General features: G+C 53.6%; 1 protein-coding gene across 1 annotated transcript in view; it reads right to left on the bottom strand.

Moving 5' to 3' along the window:
- The window catches only part of LOC144676206 (zonadhesin-like), a gene marked incomplete at its 3' end in the record, with an annotated part of 38,436 nt that extends 14,943 nt beyond the window's left edge, over nt 1-23,493 (bottom strand). Inside the window, exons 1-6 of the mRNA XM_078536693.1 lie at nt 23,436-23,493; nt 22,702-22,815; nt 21,326-21,450; nt 5,113-5,255; nt 2,470-2,613; nt 864-959 (exon numbers count right to left, since the gene is read on the bottom strand). Of these exons, the coding sequence (XP_078392819.1) occupies nt 864-959; nt 2,470-2,613; nt 5,113-5,255; nt 21,326-21,450; nt 22,702-22,815; nt 23,436-23,493 (680 nt within the window). The remainder of the gene's footprint in view (nt 1-863; nt 960-2,469; nt 2,614-5,112; nt 5,256-21,325; nt 21,451-22,701; nt 22,816-23,435) is intronic.
- Nucleotides 23,494-24,435: the final 942 nt, after the last annotated feature.

The following is a 24,435-nucleotide window of genomic DNA, read 5'->3' as shown; positions in this document are numbered from 1 at the left end:
GACTCCAGATAGATGCCTGTCATTTTAATGCGTTATCTTGCTCACACACTGACCTCTCTGTCCTTGGCCTGCTGCGACTGTTCCAATGAAGCCCAACGCAAGCTCGAGGGCCTCATTCTTTGGTTAAGGCACTTTACAGCCTTTTGAGCTCAATATTAAGTCTAACAACTCCCTCCCTAACAGCACTGTGGGTGTACCTACACCACATGGACTGCAGCGGCTGAAGGATTTGCCGGGATATTGTCAGGGCCCATAGCCTTTGCGGTATCCAGTGCCTTCAGCCGTTTCTTGACATCACGTGGAGTGAATCGAATTGGCTGAAGACTGGCATCTGTGATACTGGGGACCTCCGGAGGAGACTGAGATGGATCATCCACTCGGCACTTCCGGCTGAAGATTGTTGCGAATGCTTCAGCCTTATCTTTTGCGCTGATGGGCTGGGCTCCCCCATCATTGAGGACGGGGGATATTTGTGGAGCCTCCTCCTCCAGGGAGTTGTTGAATTATGTTGCTTCTGCTGCTTTCAGATGGTAGCACACTCACTCCGGGCACAGCTTTGATCCCTTTCTTGTCCCCATGACCACTGCCTTTGTCCCGAGCTGGAAGGCCAACCCTTTTGTCATTTAACCTCTCCTGTCTTCCACCCTGTCAGGGTCTTTCCTTGTGTCCTTCCTAGCCCCCTCTATTTTAACCTGCTGGAAACGTCCCCCAGTACTGGTGACAAGTCACCGGCCCGGAAACATTAACTCTTGTTTCTCTCTCCACAGGCACCGACTGACCTGGGCCCCGCGTTACCTCCCATTTCCTGCTTTTTTAATTCCAGGTTTCCCGCGTTTTGCTTCGGTAACTCAAAAATCTCCTACCTGAACGGTCCTGTGGGGTCAGTGATGAGACCACACTGTTCAGTCACCTTGTCGAAGATATCCTTCTCGCAGGGAAGTGGGTCAATAGTCCTACATCTGAAACATAGACACATAACGTTGTGGGCCTTTGTGTTCCTGTCATAAGACAACTGGATGCCTAAACATTGGTTGTGGCTTGCTTTTGGAGGGTGGGTGGGGGGATATAAACCAGCGATGCGCAAACAGCATGAGGCCTAGTGGAGAGGCCCGAAGCAGGCCCAAAATGGGGGCCCTGCTTACCTTGTGCGAATGGCATGTGCCTCAGTAGAAGATGGAACCGTTTCCCCCTTCCGGAGCAGGGTTCGGACAGCTACAGCATCGGTGGGCCGGAGGGGGAGGGAGGAAGGGTGAGGCGAGTCCCCGATTTCCATCGCTCCACCACTGGCGGCCGTGCCTTCAGCTGCCTGGGGCCCTGAGGCCTGGAATTCCCCTCCCTAAAACCCCACCTCCCCACCATATCTCTCTCTCTCTCCTCCTTTAAGGCGCCCCTTTGATCACCCGGCTTAGTATCTCCTTACGCGTCTCGGTTTCAATGTGATTTGCTGGCGCTTTGGCTGTGTTCAGGGCGCCGCACGTTAGCGTCGTTGTTCTACCGTGGAGTCATGGGGAGCAGGTCCTGCTGGTCAACAGCCCGAGCTTGGCTGTTCAAACGTCCGGCCCGTGTCCGTCAGACACTAAAATTTTGGATCGCGTGCAAAACAGGCCGCAAACCCGCGTTGGCACAGCCACCCTGGGATTCCAACTCCCACCCCCCCAACCCAACTCTCCCCAAATCCCCCAACCCAACTCCCCCCAACCCAACTCCCCCAAATCCCCCAACCCAATCCCCCAACCCACACCCACCCCAACTCCCCCCAAATCCCCCAACCACCCCAACTCCCCCCCAACCCCCCCAACCCACACCCACCCCCCCAAACCCCCCAACCCCCACCCTCTCACCCCCACCCCACCCACCTTCGTTTCTCTCCTCAGGCCAGAGCTGAACCGTTGACGCTCACGCCTTTCCTAACCGCTCGCTGAGTGAAGAGTTTCTCCCTCGTTTTACCAATCGCTTCCAAAATGGCGTCCTCTGCTTCCGGACCCTTCCGCCGAAGGGGGCAGTTTCTACCCCTGATCTACCCTGTCTAGAACCCTCACTATTGGAAGAGGATCCGGTGGGGGGGGTAGTTTTACCCTCAGCGTTCTGACTAATGGTCACCCTTCCACCAACCAACAGGGGCCTGGAACAGGTGAGCTGGGTCACTACCACGTTGCTGTCGGTGGGAGCTTGCTGTGCGCAAACCGGCCGCCGTGTTTCCACACAGTGACAACATTTCAAAAGACAAAAAGCGCCGAATTGGCCGCCAGTTGTTTTGGGGCGCCGCGAGGTTGCGAAAGGCGCTATGTGAATGCAAACTCTGGTTTTTCTAGCCTCTGGGGCTCGCTAGCTGACTGGGATCATGACCTTGTTCACTTGGGGCTGTCGAGAGATCCTGAATAATTGTATCTGAAGTCTAATCTCAACTGATGCACACGGGAGAGGTACTGAAGGCATCGACCCCATGCTGAGCGTCCAGGCGACTCTCACCTCTCCTCCTCATCGTCCTTTGTCTTCCAGCTCTCTCCGAACATTGTGTTATTCACCATCAAGGCCCCGTCTGGACTGCGGTAGTCGTCGGCGCCATTACCGTTAAAGTCGCCACAGAGTCCGCACATCTGTCCGCTGTAGGAGCTGAGGGAGAAAGAGGACTTTACAACAACAACCGGGAGAGAGCGCTCTGGGGCTGAGGGGACGAGGGGTCTCCAGAACGACGGCACTCAGGCTGGATGGTAGCTCAGGGTCACACACGCAACAGATTACTTTTCATTCTTTCGCGGGGATGTGGGGGCGTCGCTGGCCGGGCCCAGCGTTTATTGCCCATCCCTAATTGCCCCTTGAGAAGGTGGTGGGGAGCTGCCTTCTTGAGCCGCTGCAGTCCATGTGGCGTAGGTACACCCATCGTGCTGTTAGGGAGGGAGTTCCGGGATTTTGACTCCAGTGACAGTGAAGGAACGGCCGATATATTTCCAAGTCAGGATGGTGAGTGGCTTGGAGGGGAACTTCCAGGTGGTAGTGTCCCCATGTGTCTGCTGCCCTTGTCCTTCTAGGTGGTAGTGGCCATGGGTTTGGAAGGTGCTGTCGAAGGTGGTATGGTGAGTTGCTGCAGTGCATCTTGTGGATGGTACACACACTGCTGCTACTGTGCGTCGGTGGTGGAGGGAGTGAATGTTTGTGGATGGGGTGCCAATCAAGCGGGGCTGCTTTGTCCTGGATGGTGTCGAGCTTCTTGAGTGTTGTGGGAGCTGCGCTCATCCAGGCAAGTGGGGAGTATTCCATCACACTCCTGACTTGTGCCTTGTAGATGGTGGACAGGCTTTGGGGAGTCAGGAGGTGAGTTACTCACTGCAGGATTCCCAGCCTCTGACCTGCTCTTGTAGCCACAGTATTTATATGGCTGGTCCAGTTCAGTTTCTGGTCAATGGTAACCCCCAGGCTGCTGATAATGGGGGATTCAGTGATGCACAAGGACAATGGGGTCACAGTTAAGCTAATCGGCATCAAACAAGTTGCATCTTATAGCAAGTTAAATAAGATATCAGCAAGATTACAGGCCTGTCTAAAGAGTGCAGGTATTGGAATTCAGTGTGAATTACCTATGTTGGGGTGTTTGTCCCTGCGCCGAATATATGTACATAGAGTTGTATATATGTGGGTGAGTTAGATACATGTCAGTGGGTTAGGTATACCAGCTCACTGAGTGCAGATCTCTGCGGCTGTGCGTGTGGGTGTGTGTGTGCGTGTGTGTGTGTGTCTGTGTGTGTGTTTCTGTGAGTGTGTGTGTGTGTCTGTGTGTGTGTGTGTGTGTGTCAGTATGTGTGTGTGTCTGTGTGTGTGTGTGTGTGTCTGTGTGTGTGTGTGCGTGTGTGTGTCTGTGTGTGCGTGTGTGTGTGTCTGTGCGTGTGTGTGTGTCTGTGTGTGTCTGTGTGTGTGTGTCTGTGTGTGTCAGTATGTGTGTGTGTCTGTGTGTGTCAGTATGTGTGTGTGTGTGTCTGTGCGTGTGTGTGTGTCAGTATGTGTGTGTGTCTGTGTGTGTGTGTCTGTGTGTGTGTCAGTATGTGTGTGTGTCTGTGTGTGTGTCAGTATGTGTGTCTGTGTGTGTGTGTGTGTCTGTGCGTGTGTGTGTGTCAGTATGTGTGTGTGTCTGTGTGTGTGTGTCTGTGTGTGTGTGTCTGTGTGTGTGTGTCTGTGTCAGTATGTGTGTGTGTCTGTGTGTGTATGTGTGTCTGTGAGTGTGTATTCATGTACAGGGAGAGTGAGTGGAGAGTCTATGTACATGGAAGCAAGCAGGAGGTAGCTGATAGCTGTGTGGGCTATTGTGTCCTGTTCTGGGCATCATACTTTAGGAAGGATTTGAGGGAGTTAGAGACAGTGCAGAAAAGATTCACGAGAATGGTTCCAGGGATGAGGGACTTCATTTACGTGACTAGGTTGGAGAAGTTGGGACTGTTTTCCTTGGAGAAGAGAAGGCTGAGGGGAAATTTGATCGAGGTGTTCAAAACCACGAGGGGCCTGGACAGAGCTGACAGGAAGAAACTGTTCCCGTTGGTGGAAGGATCGAGAAGGAGAGGGGACCGATTTAAAGTAATTGGCAAAAAGAAGCAATGGGAGACGCGAGGAGAAACTTTTTCACGCGACGAGCGGTTAGGATCTGGAATGCGCTGCCTGAGAGCGTGGGGGCAGGGAGGCAGAGTCAATCGAGGGATTCGAGAGGGAGTTGGATCATTATCGGGAAAGGAAGGACGTGCAGGGTTAGGGGGAGAAGGCGGGGGGAGTGGGACTAGGTGAATGGCTCTGTCGGAGAGCTAGCACAGCCGAACGGCCTCCTCTTGTGCAGTGACCATTCTGCCATCCTGCGTCACTGGCATTGCGCCCAGTAGGCTCACAGACACGACCCCAGAGGTGCCATAACTGGACAGATGCTGAAATACCTTCACAACGCCATGTCCTGCTTTACCCCTGTCTGGGATAATACGCCAACGCCAGTGTTGATAGCGGACGCTATGTCACGAGCTACAGGGTCTATGTCGATGGGCAGGGGCTCCGCAGAAGAAGGTGGAAAGCAGAGGGGAGGACAGGGGCACCACAAAACCAAACGCTAGTTGGCGCACTCAAGTCCGCGTGGGTACTCACCTGGGCACAGTCATCTTCACAAAGTGATTCCCGTCGTATTGTACTTGCAGGCCGAAATCTGTCTGGACCACGACATAATGGCCGGACTGAGCGAGCTGGGCTCTTCCCAGGTTCTTGGGCAGCCGAACTCTTGTTTGGTTCACCTGCGAGGCAGAAGAGTTGAGTTTGGTGTCAATTTATTCATTTTATTTTTTGCCCTTTCCGATGGCTGCAAATTTCGGACAGTTTCCCTGCGCTGGGGGTCACTTCTCGCTGGTGCCGCTGAGTCAGAAATACTCTATTAAACGGTCGCTTGGTGGTACAGAACTTGAATATCACTGGAAAGAGAGACACGTTAACGAGGCTCCTCCTCTCCCGCTCATCGGGACAAACCCAAGAACGCCAAATTTCAAACAAACACAACAATTGACACTACAGGAGAAAAAAGGGGTGCTGATTGGTTGGCAAGTCAACTCTGATTGGCCGAGGCGTTGCCGTGGAGAGAGAGAGAGCACCGAGGGCTATAGGCTCCGGGGTGATTCAAAAAAAAAGGCTCAAGGCTTGAACGTGTTCCTTTGGTTTGCAGGGGAACGGGTCCCTGTGCTTGGATGGATGTCACCTCCAAGCAGGTGGAAATGGGCCATGTGGTGAGCTCTTACACTTGTTTGTAAGCACAGCTATTAGCGCGCTCGGGATTGTTCAGTCAGTGCTGTCCGATCGCGGAAGCACAGCAGGCGTTTGTGTTCTGAGTTTTTCAAATGCGTGGTCTGATTTGATCAGCCAATCGCTGAGGCGCAGGGGCCTACGCAACTGAGATCTCACCGGCACCGAAATTCACCTTTGCCTCGATGGTGCGGTAAGCAGAACGTCTTTTCGGACCGACGGGGGGGTCCAGTTAGTGGAAAATACCACTCGCGTGGCCACTACATGGTGGCAGCGTCAAACGACTGGCTTAACCCGGCGTTCAGATACTTTATTGGTCGGATGTCCAGTCAGTGCCTGGCCGCCATTGGCTCCCAGCAAGGAGGGCATCGCTGTGGCCGCTATATATCCTACAGCTCTGGATTCAGGGTACAATTAGACAATCACTGGCAGCTTTGACCCCCTGTACTCTGGGTTCTGGGCGGGTTGATATTAATCAGCCCCCTTTTCAATAATCAATAGGCGAGTTTTACTCTCTTTGTTTCTCAGTTTTGCCTCATCATCTTTTTTGCAGCCGGAAGGCAGTTTGTGGGGATGAGGGTTCCCACCTCCTCCTCCTCCTCCGCATGTCCCAGTTCCTTGTCGGCTGGTCAGCCTTCACGCCTTACACTGTGACCAACAACAGGACATTAGCCAAGGGGGGTGATCTCCAGTGAATCTCAGCTGAGTCCCCCGTGCACCGGAGAGTGGGGCCTGCGGCTGTAGTTGTCAGAGTAGGCTTGGCTAATTTTGCCCTCCCTATATCGGGGCACCCGACCCTCCTGCCCCCACCACACGCTCACCCGACCCCCAGGGAGAGCTAACTTAGCACAGGACGTAAATCAACCCAAGAGATTTTCCAGGGTGTAATAAAATAATCAACACAGGAGTAAGGTAGGCCAGTAAAAGAGAGAGAGAGAGATAAAGAGTGAGAGGGAACAGGAATTAGAAAGAACAGGGGTTAAGAAGAACAGGAGTAAGTGAGAGAGAAGGAGAGTGAGAGAGAGAGCAGGAGAGTGAGAGAGAGAGCAGGAGAGTGAGGGAGAGAGCAGGAGAGTGAGAGAGAGAACAGGAGAGTGAGAGAGAGAACAGGAGAGTGAGAGAGAGAACAGGAGAGTGAGGGAGAGAACAGGAGAGTGAGAGAGAACAGGAGAGTGAGAGAGAACAGGAGAGTGAGTGAGAGAACAGGAGAGTGAGGGAGAGAACAGGAGAGTGAGAGAGAGAACAGGAGAGTGAGGGAGAGAGCAGGAGAGTGAGGGAGAGAGCAGGAGAGTGAGGGAGAGAGCAGGAGAGTGATGGAGAGAACAGGAGAGTGAGGGAGAGAACAGGAGAGTGAGAGAGAACAGGAGAGTGAGGGAGAGAACAGGAGAGTGAGAGAGAACAGGAGAGTGAGAGAGAACAGGAGAGTGAGAGAGAACAGGAGAGTGAGTGAGAGAACAGGAGAGTGAGGGAGAGAACAGGAGAGTGAGAGAGAACAGGAGAGTGAGAGAGAACAGGAGAGTGAGAGAGAACAGGAGAGTGAGGGAGAGAACAGGAGAGTGAGGGAGAGAGCAGGAGAGTGAGGGAGAGAACAGGAGAGTGAGAGAGAACAGGAGAGTGAGGGAGAGAGCTGGAGAGTGAGGGAGAGAACAGGAGAGTGAGAGAGAGAACAGGAGAGTGAGAGAGAGAACAGGAGAGTGAGGGAGAGAACAGGAGAGTGAGAGAGAACAGGAGAGCGAGGGAGAGAAAAGGAGAGTGAGGGAGAGAACAGGAGAGTGAGGGAGAGAACAGGAGAGTGAGAGAGAACAGGAGAGTGAGGGAGAGAACAGGAGAGTGAGAGAGAACAGGAGAGTGAGAGAGAACAGGAGAGTGAGGGAGAGAACAGGAGAGTGAGGGAGAGAACAGGAGAGTGAGGGAGAGAACAGGAGAGTGAGAGAGAGAACAGGAGAGTGAGGGAGAGAGCAGGAGAGTGAGGGAGAGAACAGGAGAGTGAGGGAGAGAACAGGAGAGTGAGAGAGAGAACAGGAGAGTGAGGGAGAGAACAGGAGAGTGAGGGAGAGAACAGGAGAGTGAGGGAGAGAACAGGAGAGTGAGGGAGAGAACAGGAGAGTGAGGGAGAGAACAGGAGAGTGAGGGAGAGAACAGGAGAGTGAGGGAGAGAACAGGAGAGTGAGGGAGAGAGCAGGAGAGTGAGGGAGAGAACAGGAGAGTGAGGGAGAGAGCAGGAGAGTGAGGGAGAGAGAACAGGAGAGTGAGGGAGAGAGAAGGAGAGTGAGGGAGAGAACAGGAGAGTGAGGGAGAGAACAGGAGAGTGAGGTAGAGAGCAGGAGAGTGAGGGAGAGAACAGGAGAGTGAGGGGAGAGAACAGGAGAGTGAGGGAGAGAGCAGGAGAGTGAGGGAGAGAACAGGAGAGTGAGGGAGAGAGCAGGAGAGTGAGAGAGAGAACCGGAGAGTGAGGGAGAGAACAGGAGAGTGAGGGAGAGAGCAGGAGAGTGAGAGAGAGAACAGGAGAGTGAGGGAGAGACAGGAGTGTGAGGGAGAGAGCAGGAGAGTGAGAGAGAGAACAGGAGAGTGAGGGAGAGAACAGGAGAGTGAGGGAGAGAGCAGGAGAGGGAGAGAGAGAACAGGAGAGTGAGGGAGAGAACAGGAGAGTGAGGGAGAGAACAGGAGAGTGAGAGGAGAACAGGGAGTGAGGGAGAGAACAGGAGAGTGAGGGAGAGAACAGGAGAGTGAGAGAGACAGGAGAGTGAGGGAGAGAACAGGAGAGTGAGGGAGAGAACAGGAGAGTGAGGGAGAGAACAGGAGAGTGAGAGAGAAAAGGAGAGTGAGCGAGAGAACAGGAGAGTGAGGGAGAGAACAGGAGAGTGAGAGAGAACAGGAGAGTGAGGGAGAGAACAGGAGAGTGAGAGAGAACAGGAGAGTGAGAGAGAACAGGAGAGTGAGGGAGAGAACAGGAGAGTGAGGGAGAGGACAGGAGAGTGAGAGAGAGAACAGGAGAGTGAGGGAGAGAACAGGAGAGTGAGAGAGAACAGGAGAGTGAGAGAGAACAGGAGAGTGAGGGAGAGAGCAGGAGAGTGAGGGAGAGAACAGGAGAGTGAGAGAGAGAACAGGAGAGTGAGGGAGAGAACAGGAGAGTGAGAGAGAACAGGAGAGTGAGAGAGAACAGGAGAGTGAGGGAGAGAACAGGAGAGTGAGAGAGAACAGGAGAGTGAGAGAGAACAGGAGAGTGAGGGAGAGAACAGGAGAGTGAGGGAGAGAACAGGAGAGTGAGAGAGAGAACAGGAGAGTGAGGGAGAGAACAGGAGAGTGAGGGAGAGAACAGGAGAGTGAGGGAGAGAACAGGAGAGTGAGGGAGAGAACAGGAGAGTGAGAGAGAACAGGAGAGTGAGAGAGAGAGCAGGAGAGTGAGGGAGAGAACAGGAGAGTGAGGGAGAGAACAGGAGAGTGAGGGAGAGATCAGGAGAGTGAGGGAGAGAACAGGAGAGTGAGGGAGAGAACAGGAGAGTGCGGGAGAGAGCAGGAGAGTGAGAGAGAGAACAGGAGAGTGAGGGAGAGAACAGGAGAGTGAGGGAGAGAACAGGAGAGTGAGGGAGAGAGCAGGAGAGTGAGAGAGAACAGGAGAGTGAGGGAGAGAACAGGAGAGTGAGGGAGAGAGCAGGAGAGTGAGAGAGAGAACAGGAGAGTGAGGGAGAGAACAGGAGAGTGAGGGAGAGAGCAGGAGAGTGAGAGAGAGAACAGGAGAGTGAGGGAGAGAACAGGAGAGTGAGAGAGAGAACAGGAGAGTGAGAGAGAACAGGAGAGTGAGGGAGAGAACAGGAGAGTGAGGGAGAGAACAGGAGAGTGAGGGAGAGAACAGGAGAGTGAGGGAGAGAACAGGAGAGTCAGGGAGAGAACAGGAGAGTGAGAGAGAACAGGAGAGTGAGGGAGAGAACAGGAGAGTGAGAGAGAACAGGAGAGTGAGGGAGAGAACAGGAGAGTGAGAGAGAACAGGAGAGTGAGGGAGAGAACAGGAGAGTGAGAGAGAACAGGAGAGTGAGAGAGAACAGGAGAGTGAGCGAGAGAACAGGAGAGTGAGGGAGAGAACAGGAGAGTGAGAGAGAACAGGAGAGTGAGGGAGAGAACAGGAGAGTGAGGGAGAGAGCAGGAGAGTGAGGGAGAGAACAGGAGAGTGAGGAGAGAGCAGGAGAGTGAGGGAGAGAGAACAGGAGAGTGAGGGAGAGAGCAGGAGAGTGAGGGAGAGAACAGGAGAGTGAGGGAGAGAACAGGAGAGTGAGGGAGAGAGCAGGAGAGTGAGGAGAGAACAGGAGAGTGAGGAAGAGAACAGGAGAGTGAGGGAGAGAACAGGAGAGTGAGAGAGAGAACAGGAGAGTGAGGGAGAGAACAGGAGAGTGAGGGAGAGAACACGAGAGTGAGGGAGAGAACAGGAGAGTGAGGGAGAGAACAGGAGAGTGAGAGAGAGAACAGGAGAGTGAGGGAGAGAACAGGAGAGTGATGGAGAGAACAGGAGAGTGAGGGAGAGAACAGGAGAGTGAGGGAGAGAACAGGAGAGTGAGGGAGAGAACAGGAGAGTGAGGGAGAGAACAGGAGAGTGAGGGAGAGAACAGGAGAGTGAGAGAGAGAACAGGAGAGTGAGGGAGAGAACAGGAGAGTGAGGGAGAGAACAGGAGAGTGAGGGAGAGAACAGGAGAGTGAGGGAGAGAGCAGGAGAGTGAGGGAGAGAACAGGAGAGTGAGGGAGAGAACAGGAGAGTGAGAGAGACAGGAGATTGAGAGAGAGAGCAGGAGAGTGAGGGAGAGAACAGGAGAGTGAGGGAGAGAACAGGAGAGTGAGGGAGAGAACAGGAGAGTGAGGGAGAGAGCAGGAGAGTGAGGGAGAGAACAGGAGAGTGAGAGAGAGAACAGGAGAGTGAGGGAGAGAACAGGAGAGTGAGGGAGAGAACAGGAGAGTGAGGGAGAGAACAGGAGAGTGAGAGAGAACAGGAGAGTGAGGGAGAGAACAGGAGAGTGATGGAGAGAACAGGAGAGCGAGAGAGAACAGGAGAGTGAGGGAGAGAACAGGAGAGTGAGAGAGAGAACAGGAGAGTGACGGAGAGAACAGGAGAGTGAGGGAGAGAACAGGAGAGTGAGGGAGAGAACAGGAGAGTGAGAGAGAACAGGAGAGTGAGGGAGAGAACAGGAGGGTGAGGGAGAGAACAGGAGAGTGAGGGAGAGAACAGGAGAGGGAGGGAGAGAGCAGGAGAGTGAGGGAGAGAGAACAGGAGAGTGAGGGAGAGAGAAAAGAGTGAGGGAGAGAACAGGAGAGTGAGGGAGAGAACAGGAGAGTGAGGTAGAGAGCAGGAGAGTGAGGGAGAGAACAGGAGAGTGAGGGAGAGAGCAGGAGAGTGAGGGAGAGAACAGGAGAGTGAGGGAGAGAGCAGGAGAGTGAGAGAGAGAACAGGAGAGTGAGGGAGAGAACAGGAGAGTGAGGGAGAGAGCAGGAGAGTGAGAGAGAGAACTGGAGAGTGAGGGAGAGAACAGGAGAGTGAGGGAGAGAGCTGGAGAGTGAGAGAGAGAACAGGAGAGTGAGGGAGAGAACAGGAGAGTGAGGGAGAGAGCAGGAGAGTGAGAGAGAGAACAGGAGAGTGAGAGAGAGAAGAGGAGAGTGAGGGAGAGAACAGGAGAGTGAGAGAGAGAACAGGAGAGTGACAGAGAACAGGAGAGTGAGGGAGAGAACAGGAGAGTGAGGGAGAGAACAGGAGAGTGAGAGAGAACAGGAGAGTGAGGGAGAGAACAGGAGAGTGAGAGAGAACAGGAGAGTGAGGGAGAGAACAGGAGAGTGAGAGAGAACAGGAGATTGAGGGAGAGAACAGGAGAGTGAGAGAGAACAGGAGAGTGAGAGAGAACAGGAGAGTCAGCGAGAGAACAGGAGAGTGAGGGAGAGAACAGGAGAGTGAGAGAGAACAGGAGAATGAGGGAGAGAACAGGAGAGTGAGGGAGAGAACAGGAGAGTGAGAGAGAACAGGAGAGTGAGGGAGAGAACAGGAGGGTGAGGGAGAGTACAGGAGAGTGAGGGAGAGAACAGGAGAGGGAGGGAGAGAGCAGGAGAGTGAGGGAGAGAGAACAGGAGAGTGAGGGAGAGAGAAAAGAGTGAGGGAGAGAACAGGAGAGTGAGGGAGAGAACAGGAGAGTGAGGTAGAGAGCAGGAGAGTGAGGGAGAGAACAGGAGAGTGAGGGAGAGAGCAGGAGAGTGAGGGAGAGAACAGGAGAGTGAGGGAGAGAGCAGGAGAGTGAGAGAGAGAACAGGAGAGTGAGGGAGAGAACAGGAGAGTGAGGGAGAGAGCAGGAGAGTGAGAGAGAGAACTGGAGAGTGAGGGAGAGAACAGGAGAGTGAGGGAGAGAGCTGGAGAGTGAGAGAGAGAACAGGAGAGTGAGGGAGAGAACAGGAGAGTGAGGGAGAGAGCAGGAGAGTGAGAGAGAGAACAGGAGAGTGAGAGAGAGAAGAGGAGAGTGAGGGAGAGAACAGGAGAGTGAGAGAGAGAACAGGAGAGTGACAGAGAACAGGAGAGTGAGGGAGAGAACAGGAGAGTGAGGGCGAGAACAGGAGAGTGAGAGAGAACAGGAGAGTGAGGGAGAGAACAGGAGAGTGAGAGAGAACAGGAGAGTGAGGGAGAGAACAGGAGAGTGAGAGAGAACAGGAGAGTGAGAGAGAACAGGAGAGTCAGCGAGAGAACAGGAGAGTGAGGGAGAGAACAGGAGAGTGAGAGAGAACAGGAGAGTGAGGGAGAGAACAGGAGAGTGAGAGAGAACAGGAGAGTTAGAGAGAACAGGAGAGTGAGGGAGAGAACAGGAGAGTGAGGGAGAGAACAGGAGAGTGAGAGAGAGAACAGGAGAGTGAGGGAGAGAAAAGGAGAGTGAGAGAGAACAGGAGAGTGAGGAGAGAGCAGGAGAGTGAGGGAGAGAACAGGAGAGTGAGAGAGAGAACAGGAGAGTGAGGGAGAGAACAGGAGAGTGAGAGAGAACAGGAGAGTGAGGGAGAGAACAGGAGAGTGAGAGAGAACAGGAGAGTGAGGGAGAGAACAGGAGATTGAGAGAGAACAGGAGAGTGAGAGAGAACAGGAGAGTGAGGGAGAGAACAGGAGAGTGTGGGAGAGAACAGGAGAGGGAGGGAGAGAGCAGGAGAGTGAGGGAGGGAGAACAGGAGAGTGAGGGAGAGAGGAGAGTGAGGAAGAGAACAGGAGAGTGAGGGAGAGAACAGGAGAGTGAGGTAGAGAGCAGGAGAGTGAAGGAGAGAACAGGAGAGTGAGGGAGAGAGCAGGAGAGTGAGGGAGAGAGAACAGGAGAGTGAGGGAGAGAGCAGGAGAGTGAGGGAGAGAACAGGAGAGTGAGGGAGAGAGCAGGAGAGTGAGAGAGAACAGGAGAGTGAGGGAGAGAACAGGAGAGTGAGGGAGAGAGCAGGAGAGTGAGAGAGAGAACAGGAGAGTGAGGGAGAACAGGAGAGTGAGGGAGAGAGGAGAGAGAGAACAGGAGAGTGAGGGAGAGAACAGGAGAGTGAGGGAGAGAACAGGAGAGTGAGAGAGAGAACAGGAGAGTGAGGGAGAGAACAGGAGAGTGAGGGAGAGAACAGGAGAGTGAGGAGAGAACAGGAGAGTGAGGGAGAGAACAGGAGAGTGAGGGAGAGAACAGGAGAGTGAGAGAGAACAGGAGAGTGAGGGAGAGAACAGGAGAGTGAGGGAGAGAACAGGAGAGTGAGAGAGAACAGGAGAGTGAGGGAGAGAACAGGAGAATGAGAGAGAACAGGAGAGTGAGAGAGAACAGGAGAGTCAGCGAGAGAACAGGAGAGTGAGGGAGAGAACAGGAGAGTGAGAGAGAACAGGAGAGTGAGGGAGAGAACAGGAGACGAGAGAGAACAGGAGAGTGAGAGAGAACAGGAGAGTGAGGGAGAGAACAGGAGAGTGAGGGAGAGAACAGGAGAGTGAGGGAGAGAACAGGAGAGTGAGGAGAGAACAGGAGAGTGAGGGAGAGAGCAGGAGAGTGAGGGAGAGAACAGGAGAGTGAGGGAGAGAACAGGAGAGTGAGAGAGAGAGCAGGAGAGTGAGGGAGAGAACAGGAGGGTGAGGGAGAGAACAGGAGAGTGAGGGAGAGAACAGGAGAGCGAGAGAGAGAACAGGAGAGTGAGGGAGAGAACAGGAGAGTGAGGAGAGAGCAGGAGAGTGAGGGAGAGAACAGGAGAGTGAGGGAGAGAACAGGAGAGTGAGGGAGAGAACAGGAGAGTGTGAGAGAGAGCAGGAGAGTGAGGGAGAGAACAGGAGAGTGAGGGAGAGAACAGGGGAGTGAGGGAGAGAACAGGAGAGTGAGGGAGAGAACAGGAGAGTGAGGGAGAGAACAGGAGAGTGAGAGAGAGAACAGGAGAGTGAGAGAGAACAGGAGAGTGAGGGAGAGAACAGGAGAGTGAGGGAGAGAGAACAGGAGAGTGAGAGAGAGAGAGCAGGAGAGTGAGGGAGAGAGCAGGAGAGTGAGGGACAGAGAACAGGAGAGTGAGGGAGAGAACAGGAGAGTGAGGGAGAGAACAGGAGAGTGAGGGAGAACAGGAGAGTGAGGGAGAGAGCAGGAGAGTGAGGGAGAGAACAGGAGAGTGAGAGAGAACAGGAGAGTGAGGGAGAGAGCAGGAGAGTGAGGGAGAGAACAGGAGAGTGAGGGAGAGAACAGGAGAGTGAGGGAGAGAGCAGGAGAGTGAGAGAGAACAGGAGAGTGAGAGAGAGAACAGGAGAGTGAGGGAGAGAACAGGAGAGTGAGAGAGAGAACAGGAGAGTGAGGGAGAGAACAGGAGAGTGAGGGAGAACAGGAGAGTGAGGGAGAGAACAGGAGATGAGGGAGAGAGCAGGAGAGTGAGAGAGAGAACAGGAGAGTGAGCGAGAGAACAGGAGAGTGAGGGAGAGAGCAGGAGAGTGAGGGAGAGAACAGGAGAGTGAGGAGAGAACAGGAGAGTGAGAGAGAGAACAGGAGAGTGAGGGAGAGAACAGGAGAGTGAGGGAGAGAACAGGAGAGTGAGGGAGAGAACAGGAGAGTGAGGGAGAGAACAGGAGAGTGAGGGAGAACAGGAGAGTGAGGGAGAGAAAAGGAGAGTGAGGGAGAGAACAGGAGAGCGAGAGAGAACAGGAGAGTGAGGGATAGAGGAGGAGAGTGAGGGAGAGAACAGGAGAGTGAGAGAGAACAGGAGAGTGAGAGAGAGAACAGGAGAGTGAGGGAGAGAACAGGAGAGTGAGGGAGAGAACAGGAGAGTGAGGGAGAGAACAGGAGAGTGAGGGAGAGAACAGGAGAGTGAGGGAGAGAACAGGAGAGTGAGAGAGAACAGGAGAGTGAGAGAGAGAACAGGAGAGTGAGGGAGAGAACAGGAGAGTGAGGGAGAGAGCAGGAGAGTGAGGGAGAGAACAGGAAAGTGAGGGAGAGAACAGGAGAGTGAGGGAGAGAACAGGAGAGTGAGGGAGAGAACAGGAGAGTGAGGGAGAGAACAGGAGAGTGAGGGAGAGAACAGGAGAGTGAGGGAGAGAACAGGAGAGTGAGGGAGAGAACAGGAGAGTGAGGGAGAGAGCAGGAGAGTGAGGGAGAGAACAGGAGAGTGAGGGAGAGAACAGGAGAGTGAGGGAGAGAACAGGAGAGTGAGGGAGAACAGGAGAGTGAGGGAGAGAGCAGGAGAGTGAGGAAGAGAACAGGAGAGTGAGAGAGAACAGGAGAGTGAGGGAGAGAGCAGGAGAGTGAGAGAGAGAACAGGAGAGTGAGCGAGAGAACAGGAGAGTGAGGGAGAGAGCAGGAGAGTGAGGGAGAGAACAGGAGAGTGAGGGAGAGAACAGGAGAGTGAGAGAGAGAACAGGAGAGTGAGGGAGAGAACAGGAGAGTGAGGGAGAGAACAGGAGAGTGAGGGAGAGAACAGGAGAGTGAGGGAGAGAACAGGAGAGTGAGGGAGAACAGGAGAGTGAGGGAGAGAACAGGAGAGTGAGGGAGAGAACAGGAGAGCGAGAGAGAACAGGAGAGTGAGGGATAGAGGAGGAGAGTGAGGGAGAGAACAGGAGAGTGAGAGAGAACAGGAGAGTGAGGAGAACAGGAGAGTGAGGGAGAGAACAGGAGAGTGAGGGAGAGAACAGGAGAGTGAGGGAGAGAACAGGAGAGTGAGGGAGAGAACAGGAGAGTGAGAGAGAACAGGAGAGTGAGAGAGAGAACAGGAGAGTGAGGGAGAGAACAGGAGAGTGAGGGAGAGAACAGGAGAGTGAGGAGAGAGAACAGGAGAGTGAGGAGAGAGAGCAGGAGAGTGAGGGAGAGAGCAGGAGAGTGAGGGAGAGAGAACAGGAGAGTGAGGGAGAGAACAGGAGAGTGAGGGAGAGAACAGGAGAGTGAGGGAGAACAGGAGAGTGAGGGAGAGAGCAGGAGAGTGAGGGAGAGAACAGGAGAGTGAGAGAGAACAGGAGAGTGAGGGAGAGAGCAGGAGAGTGAGGGAGAGAACAGGAGAGTGAGGGAGAGAACAGGAGAGTGAGGGAGAGAGCAGGAGAGTGAGAGAGAACAGGAGAGTGAGAGAGAGAACAGGAGAGTGAGGGAGAGAACAGGAGAGTGAGAGAGAGAACAGGAGAGTGAGGGAGAGAACAGGAGAGTGAGGGAGAACAGGAGAGTGAGGGAGAGAACAGGAGAGTGAGGGAGAGAGCAGGAGAGTGAGAGAGAGAACAGGAGAGTGAGCGAGAGAACAGGAGGAGAGAACAGGAGAGTGAGGGAGAGAGCAGGAGAGTGAGAGAGAGAACAGGAGAGTGAGGGAGAGAACAGGAGAGTGAGAGAGAACAGGAGAGTGAGGGAGAGAACAGGAGAGTGAGGGAGAGAGCAGGAGAGTGAGGGAGAGAACAGGAGAGTGAGGGAGAGAACAGGAGAGTGAGGGAGAGAACAGGAGAGTGAGGGAGAGAGAACAGGAGAGTGAGAGAGAGAACAGGAGAGTGAGGGAGAGAACAGGAGAGTGAGGGAGAGAACAGGAGAGTGAGGGATAGAACAGGAGAGTGAGGGATAGAACAGGAGAGTGAGGGAGAGAACAGGAGAGTGAGGGAGAACAGGAGAGTGAGGGAGAACAGGAGAGTGAGGGAGAGAGCAGGAGAGTGAGGGAGAGAACAGGAGAGTGAGAGAGAACAGGAGAGTGAGGGAGAGAACAGGAGAGTGAGGGAGAGAACAGGAGAGTGAGGGAGAGAACAGGAGAGTGAGGGTGAACAGGAGAGTGAGAGAGAACAGTAGAGTGAGGGAGAGAACAGGAGAGTGAGGGAGAGAGCAGGAGAGTGAGAGAGAGAACAGGAGAGTGAGGGAGAGAACAGGAGAGTGAGGGAGAGAACAGGAGAGTGAGGGAGAGAACAGGAGAGTGAGGGAGATAACAGGAGAGTGAGGGAGAGAACAGGAGAGTGAGGTAGAGAACATGAGAGTGAGAGAGAGAACAGGAGAGTGAGGGAGAGAAGAGGAGAGTGAGGGAGAGAGCAGGAGAGTGAGGGAGACAACAGGAGAGTGAGGGAGAGAACAGGAGAGTGAGGGAGAGAACAGGAGAGTGAGGGAGAGAACAGGAGAGTGAGGGAGAGAACAGGAGAGTGAGGTAGAGAACAGGAGAGTGAGGGAGAGAACAGGAGAGTGAGGGAGAGAACAGGAGAGTGAGAGAGAGAGAACAGGAGAGTGAGGGAGAGAACAGGAGAGTGAGGGAGAGAACAGGAGAGTGAGGGAGAGAACAGGAGAGAGAGGGAGAGAACAGGAGAGTGAGCGAGAGAACAGGAGAGTGAGGGAGAGAACAGGAGCGTGAGAGAGAACAGGAGAGTGAGGGAGAGAACAGGAGAGTGAGGGAGAGAACAGGAGAGAGAGGGAGAGAACAGGAGAGTGAGGGAGAGAGCAGGAGAGTGAGGGAGAGAACAGGAGAGTGAGAGAGAGAACAGGAGAGTGAGGGAGAGAGAACAGGAGAGTGAGAGAGAGAACAGGAGAGTGAGGGAGAGAGCAGGAGAGTGAGGGAGAGAACAGGAGAGTGAGGGAGAGAACAGGAGAGTGAGGGAGAGAACAGGAGAGTGAGGGAGAACAGGAGAGTGAGGGAGAGAGCAGGAGAGTGAGGAAGAGAACAGGAGAGTGAGAGAGAACAGGAGAGTGAGGGAGAGAGCAGGAGAGTGAGGGAGAGAACAGGAGAGTGAGGGAGAGAACAGGAGAGTGAGGGAGAACAGGGGAGTGAGAGAGAACAGGAGAGTGAGGGAGAGAACAGGAGAGTGAGGGAGAGAGCAGGAGAGTGAGGGAGAGAACAGGAGAGTGAGGGAGAGAACAGGAGAGTGAGGGAAAGTACTGGAGAGTGAGGGAGAGAACAGGAGAGTGAGGGAGATAACAGGAGAGTGAGAGAGAGAACAGGAGAGTGAGGGAGAGAACAGGAGAGTGAGAGAGAGAACAGGAGAGTGAGGGCGTGAACAGGAGAGTGAGGGAGAGAACAGGAGAGTGAGAGAGAGAACAGGAGAGTGAGGGAGAGAACAGGAGAGTGAGGGAGAGAACAGGAGAGTGAGAGAGAGAACAGGAGAGTGAGGGAGAGAACAGGAGAGTGAGGGAGAGAGCAGGAGAGTGAGGGAGAGAACAGGAGAGTGAGGGAGAGAACAGGAGAGTGAGGGAGAGAACAGGAGAGTGAGGGAGAGAACAGGAGAGTGAGAGAGAGAACAGGAGAGTGAGCGAGAGAACAGGAGAGTGAGGGAGAGAGCAGGAGAGTGAGGGAGAGAACAGGAGAGTGAGGGAGAGAGAACAGGAGAGTGAGAGAGAGAGAGCAGGAGAGTGAGGGAGAGAGCAGGAGAGTGAGGGAGAGAGAACAGGAGAGTGAGGGAGAGAACAGGAGAGTGAGGGAGAGAACAGGAGAGTGAGGGAGAACAGGAGAGTGAGGGAGAGAGCAGGAGAGTGAGGGAGAGAACAGGAGAGTGAGAGAGAACAGGAGAGTGAGGGAGAGAGCAGGAGAGTGAGGGAGAGAACAGGAGAGTGAGGGAGAGAACAGGAGAGTGAGGGAGAGAGCAGGAGAGTGAGAGAGAACAGGAGAGTGAGAGAGAGAACAGGAGAGTGAGGGAGAGAACAGGAGAGTGAGGGAGAGAGCAGGAGAGTGAGGGAGAGAACAGGAGAGTGAGAGAGAACAGGAGAGTGAGGGAGAGAACAGGAGAGTGAGGGAGAGAGCAGGAGAGTGAGAGAGAGAACAGGAGAGTGAGGGAGAGAACAGGAGAGTGAGAGAGAACAGGAGAGTGAGGGAGAGAACAGGAGAGTGAGGGAGAGAGCAGGAGAGTGAGGGAGAGAACAGGAGAGTGAGGGAGAGAACAGGAGAGTGAGGGAGAGAACAGGAGAGTGAGGGAGAGAGAACAGGAGAGTGAGAGAGAGAACAGGAGAGTGAGGGAGAGAACAGGAGAGTGAGGGAGAGAACAGGAGAGTGAGGGATAGAACAGGAGAGTGAGGGATAGAACAGGAGAGTGAGGGAGAGAACAGGAGAGTGAGGGAGAACAGGAGAGTGAGGGAGAACAGGAGAGTGAGGGAGAGAGCAGGAGAGTGAGGGAGAGAACAGGAGAGTGAGAGAGAACAGGAGAGTGAGGGAGAGAACAGGAGAGTGAGGGAGAGAACAGGAGAGTGAGGGAGAGAACAGGAGAGTGAGGGTGAACAGGAGAGTGAGAGAGAACAGTAGAGTGAGGGAGAGAACAGGAGAGTGAGGGAGAGAGCAGGAGAGTGAGAGAGAGAACAGGAGAGTGAGGGAGAGAACAGGAGAGTGAGGGAGAGAACAGGAGAGTGAGGGAGAGAACAGGAGAGTGAGGGAGATAACAGGAGAGTGAGGGAGAGAACAGGAGAGTGAGGTAGAGAACATGAGAGTGAGAGAGAGAACAGGAGAGTGAGGGAGAGAACAGGAGAGTGAGGGAGAGAGCAGGAGAGTGAGGGAGACAACAGGAGAGTGAGGGAGAGAACAGGAGAGTGAGGGAGAGAACAGGAGAGTGAGGGAGAGAACAGGAGAGTGAGGGAGAGAACAGGAGAGTGAGGTAGAGAACAGGAGAGTGAGGGAGAGAACAGGAGAGTGAGGGAGAGAACAGGAGAGTGAGAGAGAGAGAACAGGAGAGTGAGGGAGAGAACAGGAGAGTGAGGGAGAGAACAGGAGAGTGAGGGAGAGAACAGGAGAGAGAGGGAGAGAACAGGAGAGTGAGCGAGAGAACAGGAGAGTGAGGGAGAGAACAGGAGCGTGAGAGAGAACAGGAGAGTGAGGGAGAGAACAGGAGAGTGAGGGAGAGAACAGGAGAGAGAGGGAGAGAACAGGAGAGTGAGGGAGAGAGCAGGAGAGTGAGGGAGAGAACAGGAGAGTGAGAGAGAGAACAGGAGAGTGAGGGACAGAACAGGAGAGTGAGGGAGAGAACAGGAGAGTGATGGAGAGAACAGGAGAGTGAGGGAGAGAGCAGGAGAGTGAGGGAGAGAACAGGAGAGTGAGAGAGAGAACAGGAGAGTGAGGGAGAGAACAGGAGAGTGAGAGAGAGAACAGGAGAGTGAGGGAGAGAACAGGAGAGTGAGGGAGAGAACAGGAGAGTGAGGGAGAGAGCAGGAGAGTGAGGGAGAGAGCAGGAGAGTGAGGGAGAGAACAGGAGAGTGAGGGAGAGAGCAGGAGAGTGAGGGAGAGAGCAGGAGAGTGAGGGAGAGAACAGGAGAGTGAGGGAGAGAACAGGAGAGTGAGGGAGAGAACAGGAGAGTGAGGGAGAGAGCAGGAGAGTGAGGGAGAGAGCAGGAGAGTGAGGGAGAGAACCGGAGAGTGAGGGAGAGAGAACAGGAGAGTGAGAGAGAACAGGAGAGTGAGAGAGAGAGCAGGAGAGTGAGGGAGAGAGCAGGAGAGTGAGGGAGAGAACAGGAGAGTGAGGGAGAGAACAGGAGAGTGAGGGAGAGAGCAGGAGAGTGAGGGAGAGAGCAGGAGAGTGAGGGAGAGAACAGGAGAGTGAGGGAGAGAACAGGAGAGTGAGGGAGAGAACAGGAGAGTGAGGGAGAGAACAGGAGAGTGAGGGAGAGAGCAGGTGAGTGAGGGAGAGAACAGGAGAGTGAGGGGAGAACAGGAGAGTGAGGGAGAGAACAGGAGAGTGAGGGAGAGAACAGGAGAGTGAGGGAGAGAACAGGATTGTGTTCTCTCTTACTCCTGATCTCCTTGGGCCATTGGGTTGTGAGGGTAAGTGTGTACTTTGTTGCTCTGAGAGTCAGGGGAGATGAGTCCTAAGCTGGTCATTCCCACCATCACTGGTCAGTTCAGCTGTTTATGGCACCTGTACCTGAAGTTCCCGAACAATTTGCCGTGTAACTTTATGTCATATTAATTCTGCAGATTTGGGTTTCTCTGCCAAGGGCAGAAATTATTGCCAAACTGGGAAATTTCAGAGGGCAGTTAAGAGTCAACCACGTTGCTGTGGGTCTGGAGTCACATGTAGGCCAGACCAGGTAAGGACGGCAGATTTCCTTCCCTAAAGGGGCCATGAGTGAACCAGATGGGTTTAAATGAGAACCCAACAGCTTTGTGGTCACTTCTACTTAACCCAGTGAAGTTCTCAGTGGGAGCGAATGGTGAAGCCAAGAAAACCAACCAGAATTCTCCTGTTTTTCATCAGAGTGATGGTGATATTGTCGATGGTGAGGTAAATTTTTCTCAGGTAAGTAGCTCCGGGTAAGCTCCTCTCCTCATTCTTCCCTTCGATGCTGAACCTGGGTCCTAGAAAACATCAAACAATATAAAGGAGGAAAGCATACTGACCAGATACAGAGCGATTACTGAGAGATCTACACCACACACACACATAGACACATACACAGACACACACACACAGACAGATACACACAGACAGACACACACACACTCACAGACACACACACACAGACAGACACACACACACACAGACACATACACACACAGACAGACACACACACACACAGACAGACACACACACACTCACAGACACACACAGACAGACACACACAGACACACATACACACAGACAGACACATACTCACAGACACACACACACACACAGGCACACACACAGAGACACACACAAACAGACAGACACACACAGAGACACACATACACACACAGACAGACACACACTCACAGACACACACACGCAGACACACACACAGACAGACACACAGACAGACACACACACACTCACAGACAGACACACACAGACAGACACACACACACGCACACAGATAAACACACACACACGCACACAGATAAACACACAGACAGACACACACACACAGACAGACACACACACACAGACAGACACACCCACATACACACAGACACAGGCTGAGCAATCGAATTTTACAGACACACAGGTGCATGCACAAAAATGCAAGTGGGTGGTGTTCACTTGGTGCCTTTCATGACCTCAGGACATCCCAAAGTGCTGGCCAGCCAGTGAAGTACTTTTTTCAAGCACAGTCATTATCGTGATGTGGGAAATGCGGCAGCCAAGCTGCGCACAGCAAGATCCCGCCAACAGCAATGCGATATTGGCTCAGCACGTCGGGGAGAGCTCTCCCCCTTCCCCCCCCACCGAACCCCAACACCCTGCTCTCCTTTCAAAATAGACCCCAGAGAGATTTTACAAACGGCTGAGAGGCCCCAGCGTCCACTCCGAAAAAAGACAGCACGCGCCTGACAATGCAGCACTGCCTCAGTACCGCCGACGGGAGTGTCAGCCTGGGGCTTTGCGCTCCAGTTTCCGGAGTGGGTTGTGAACCCTCGACCTGCCGGTCTCAGGGGGCGAGAGTGCTACCGCTGGAAATAATCACAGGCCCATTAACATCCGTGAAGGGAAATAACTAGAGCAGGTTAACCAGGGTTAACATTTCGAACGTAGCCCCTTCAGCAGGTTGGCTTTTCCACTAGTAGATGTTTGTGAGCTGTTTTTAACATTTCAGAACTGCAGCTTATTTATCTTCCTTTTCTTCCTACCTGTCTTACTCCGGCAGTTCCTGGCCAGGGTGTAGGTACAGGTCCCCAGGAAAGTAAACTGCCTGCTATCGAAGGTTATATAGTGAGGGTCTCCGGAGACAACGCAGGATCCATCTGTCAAGAGAAAATGGTTAAAGATGAATTATGTTCCTGATTCCACACCTCCCCACCCACCACCACCTGCAGGTAAAACCTGAAGTCTTTGTTTCCTCCAGACTTGACTATTCCAATGCACTCCTGGCTGCTCTCCAACATTCTAACCTCCACAGGCAGGCTTCAGGTCATCCAAAACTCTGCTCCCCTAATCCACATAAAGTCCTGTTCACCTATCACCCTCTGCGCTTACTGACCTGTCACCCTTCACCTATCACTCTCTGTGCTTACTGACCTGTCACCCTTCACCTATCACCCTCTGCGCTCACTGACCTATCACCCTTCACCTATCACCCTCTGCGCTTACTGACCTGTCACCCTTCACCTATCACCCTCTGCGCTCACTGACCTATCACCCTTCACCTATCACCCTCTGCGCTTACTGACCTGTCACCCTTCACCTATCACCCTCTGCGCTTACTGACCTGTCACCCTTCACCTATCACCCTCTGTGCTCACTGACCTATCACCCTTCACCTATCACCCTCTGTGCTCACTGACCTATCACCCTTCACCTATCGCCCTCTGTGCTCACTGACCTGTCACCCTTCGCCTATCACCCTCTGTGCTCACTGACCTACATTTAGATCCCAACGCCTCGATGTTAGAATTCTCAGCCGCGTTTTCAAATCCCTCCATGGTCTCAATCTATCCCTCTCTCTCCCCCTCTATCTCTGTATCTCCTTTAGCCCCATGTCCCTCCGAGATCTCTGTGCTCCTCCAATTCTGAACACTCGAGCATCCTCGATTTTAATCGCTCCACCTCTTCTTTCATTCATTCACTAGATGTGAGCTTCGCTGGCTGGGCCCAGCATTTATTGGCCATCCCGAATTGCCCCTTGAGAAGGTGATGGTGAGCTGCCTTCTTGAGCCGCTGCAGTCCCTGTGGTGTAGGTACACCCACAGTGCTGTTAGGGAGGGAGTTCCAGGATTTTGACCCAGCGACAGTGAAGGAACGGCCGACATGTTTCCAAGTCAGGATGGTGAGTGGCTTGGAGGGGAACTTCCAGCTGGTGGTGTTCCCCATGTGTCTGCTGCCCTTGTCCTTCTAGGTGGTAGTGGTCGTGGGTTTGGGAGGTGCTGTCTAAGGAGCCTTGGTGAGTTCCTGCAGTGCATCTTGTAGATGGTACACACACTGCTGCTACTGTGCGTCGGTGGTGGAGGGAGTGAATGTTTGTGGATGGGGTGCCAATCAAGTGGGCGCTTTGTCCTGGATGGTGTCGAGCTTCTTGAGTGTTGTGGGAGCTGCACTCATCCAGGCAAGTGGGGAGCATTCCATCACACCCCTGACTTGTGCCTTGTAGATGGTGGACAGGCTTTGGGGAGTCAGGAGGTGAGTTACTCTCTGCAGAATTCCCAGCCTCTGACCTGCTCTTGTAGCCACAGTATTTATATGGCTGGTCCAGTTCAGTTTCTGGTCAATGGTAGGATGTTGATAGTGGTGAATTTGGCGATGGTAATGCCATTGAGCATCAAGGGGAGGTTAATTACCCATTGATCTCCATTACTGGGTTTTGGGGGGGGAGTGGTGGGTGTGCATTTGGAACTGTCCTTGGTGCATTATATTTCCTCTAATGTCCC

Source organism: Cetorhinus maximus, unplaced genomic scaffold, assembly GCF_964194155.1.
Source record: "Cetorhinus maximus unplaced genomic scaffold, sCetMax3.hap1.1 HAP1_SCAFFOLD_1423, whole genome shotgun sequence".
Taxonomy (NCBI): domain Eukaryota; kingdom Metazoa; phylum Chordata; class Chondrichthyes; order Lamniformes; family Cetorhinidae; genus Cetorhinus; species Cetorhinus maximus.
Note: the sequence above shows the minus strand (reverse complement) of the source record. Positions and strands in the feature narration are given on the sequence as shown.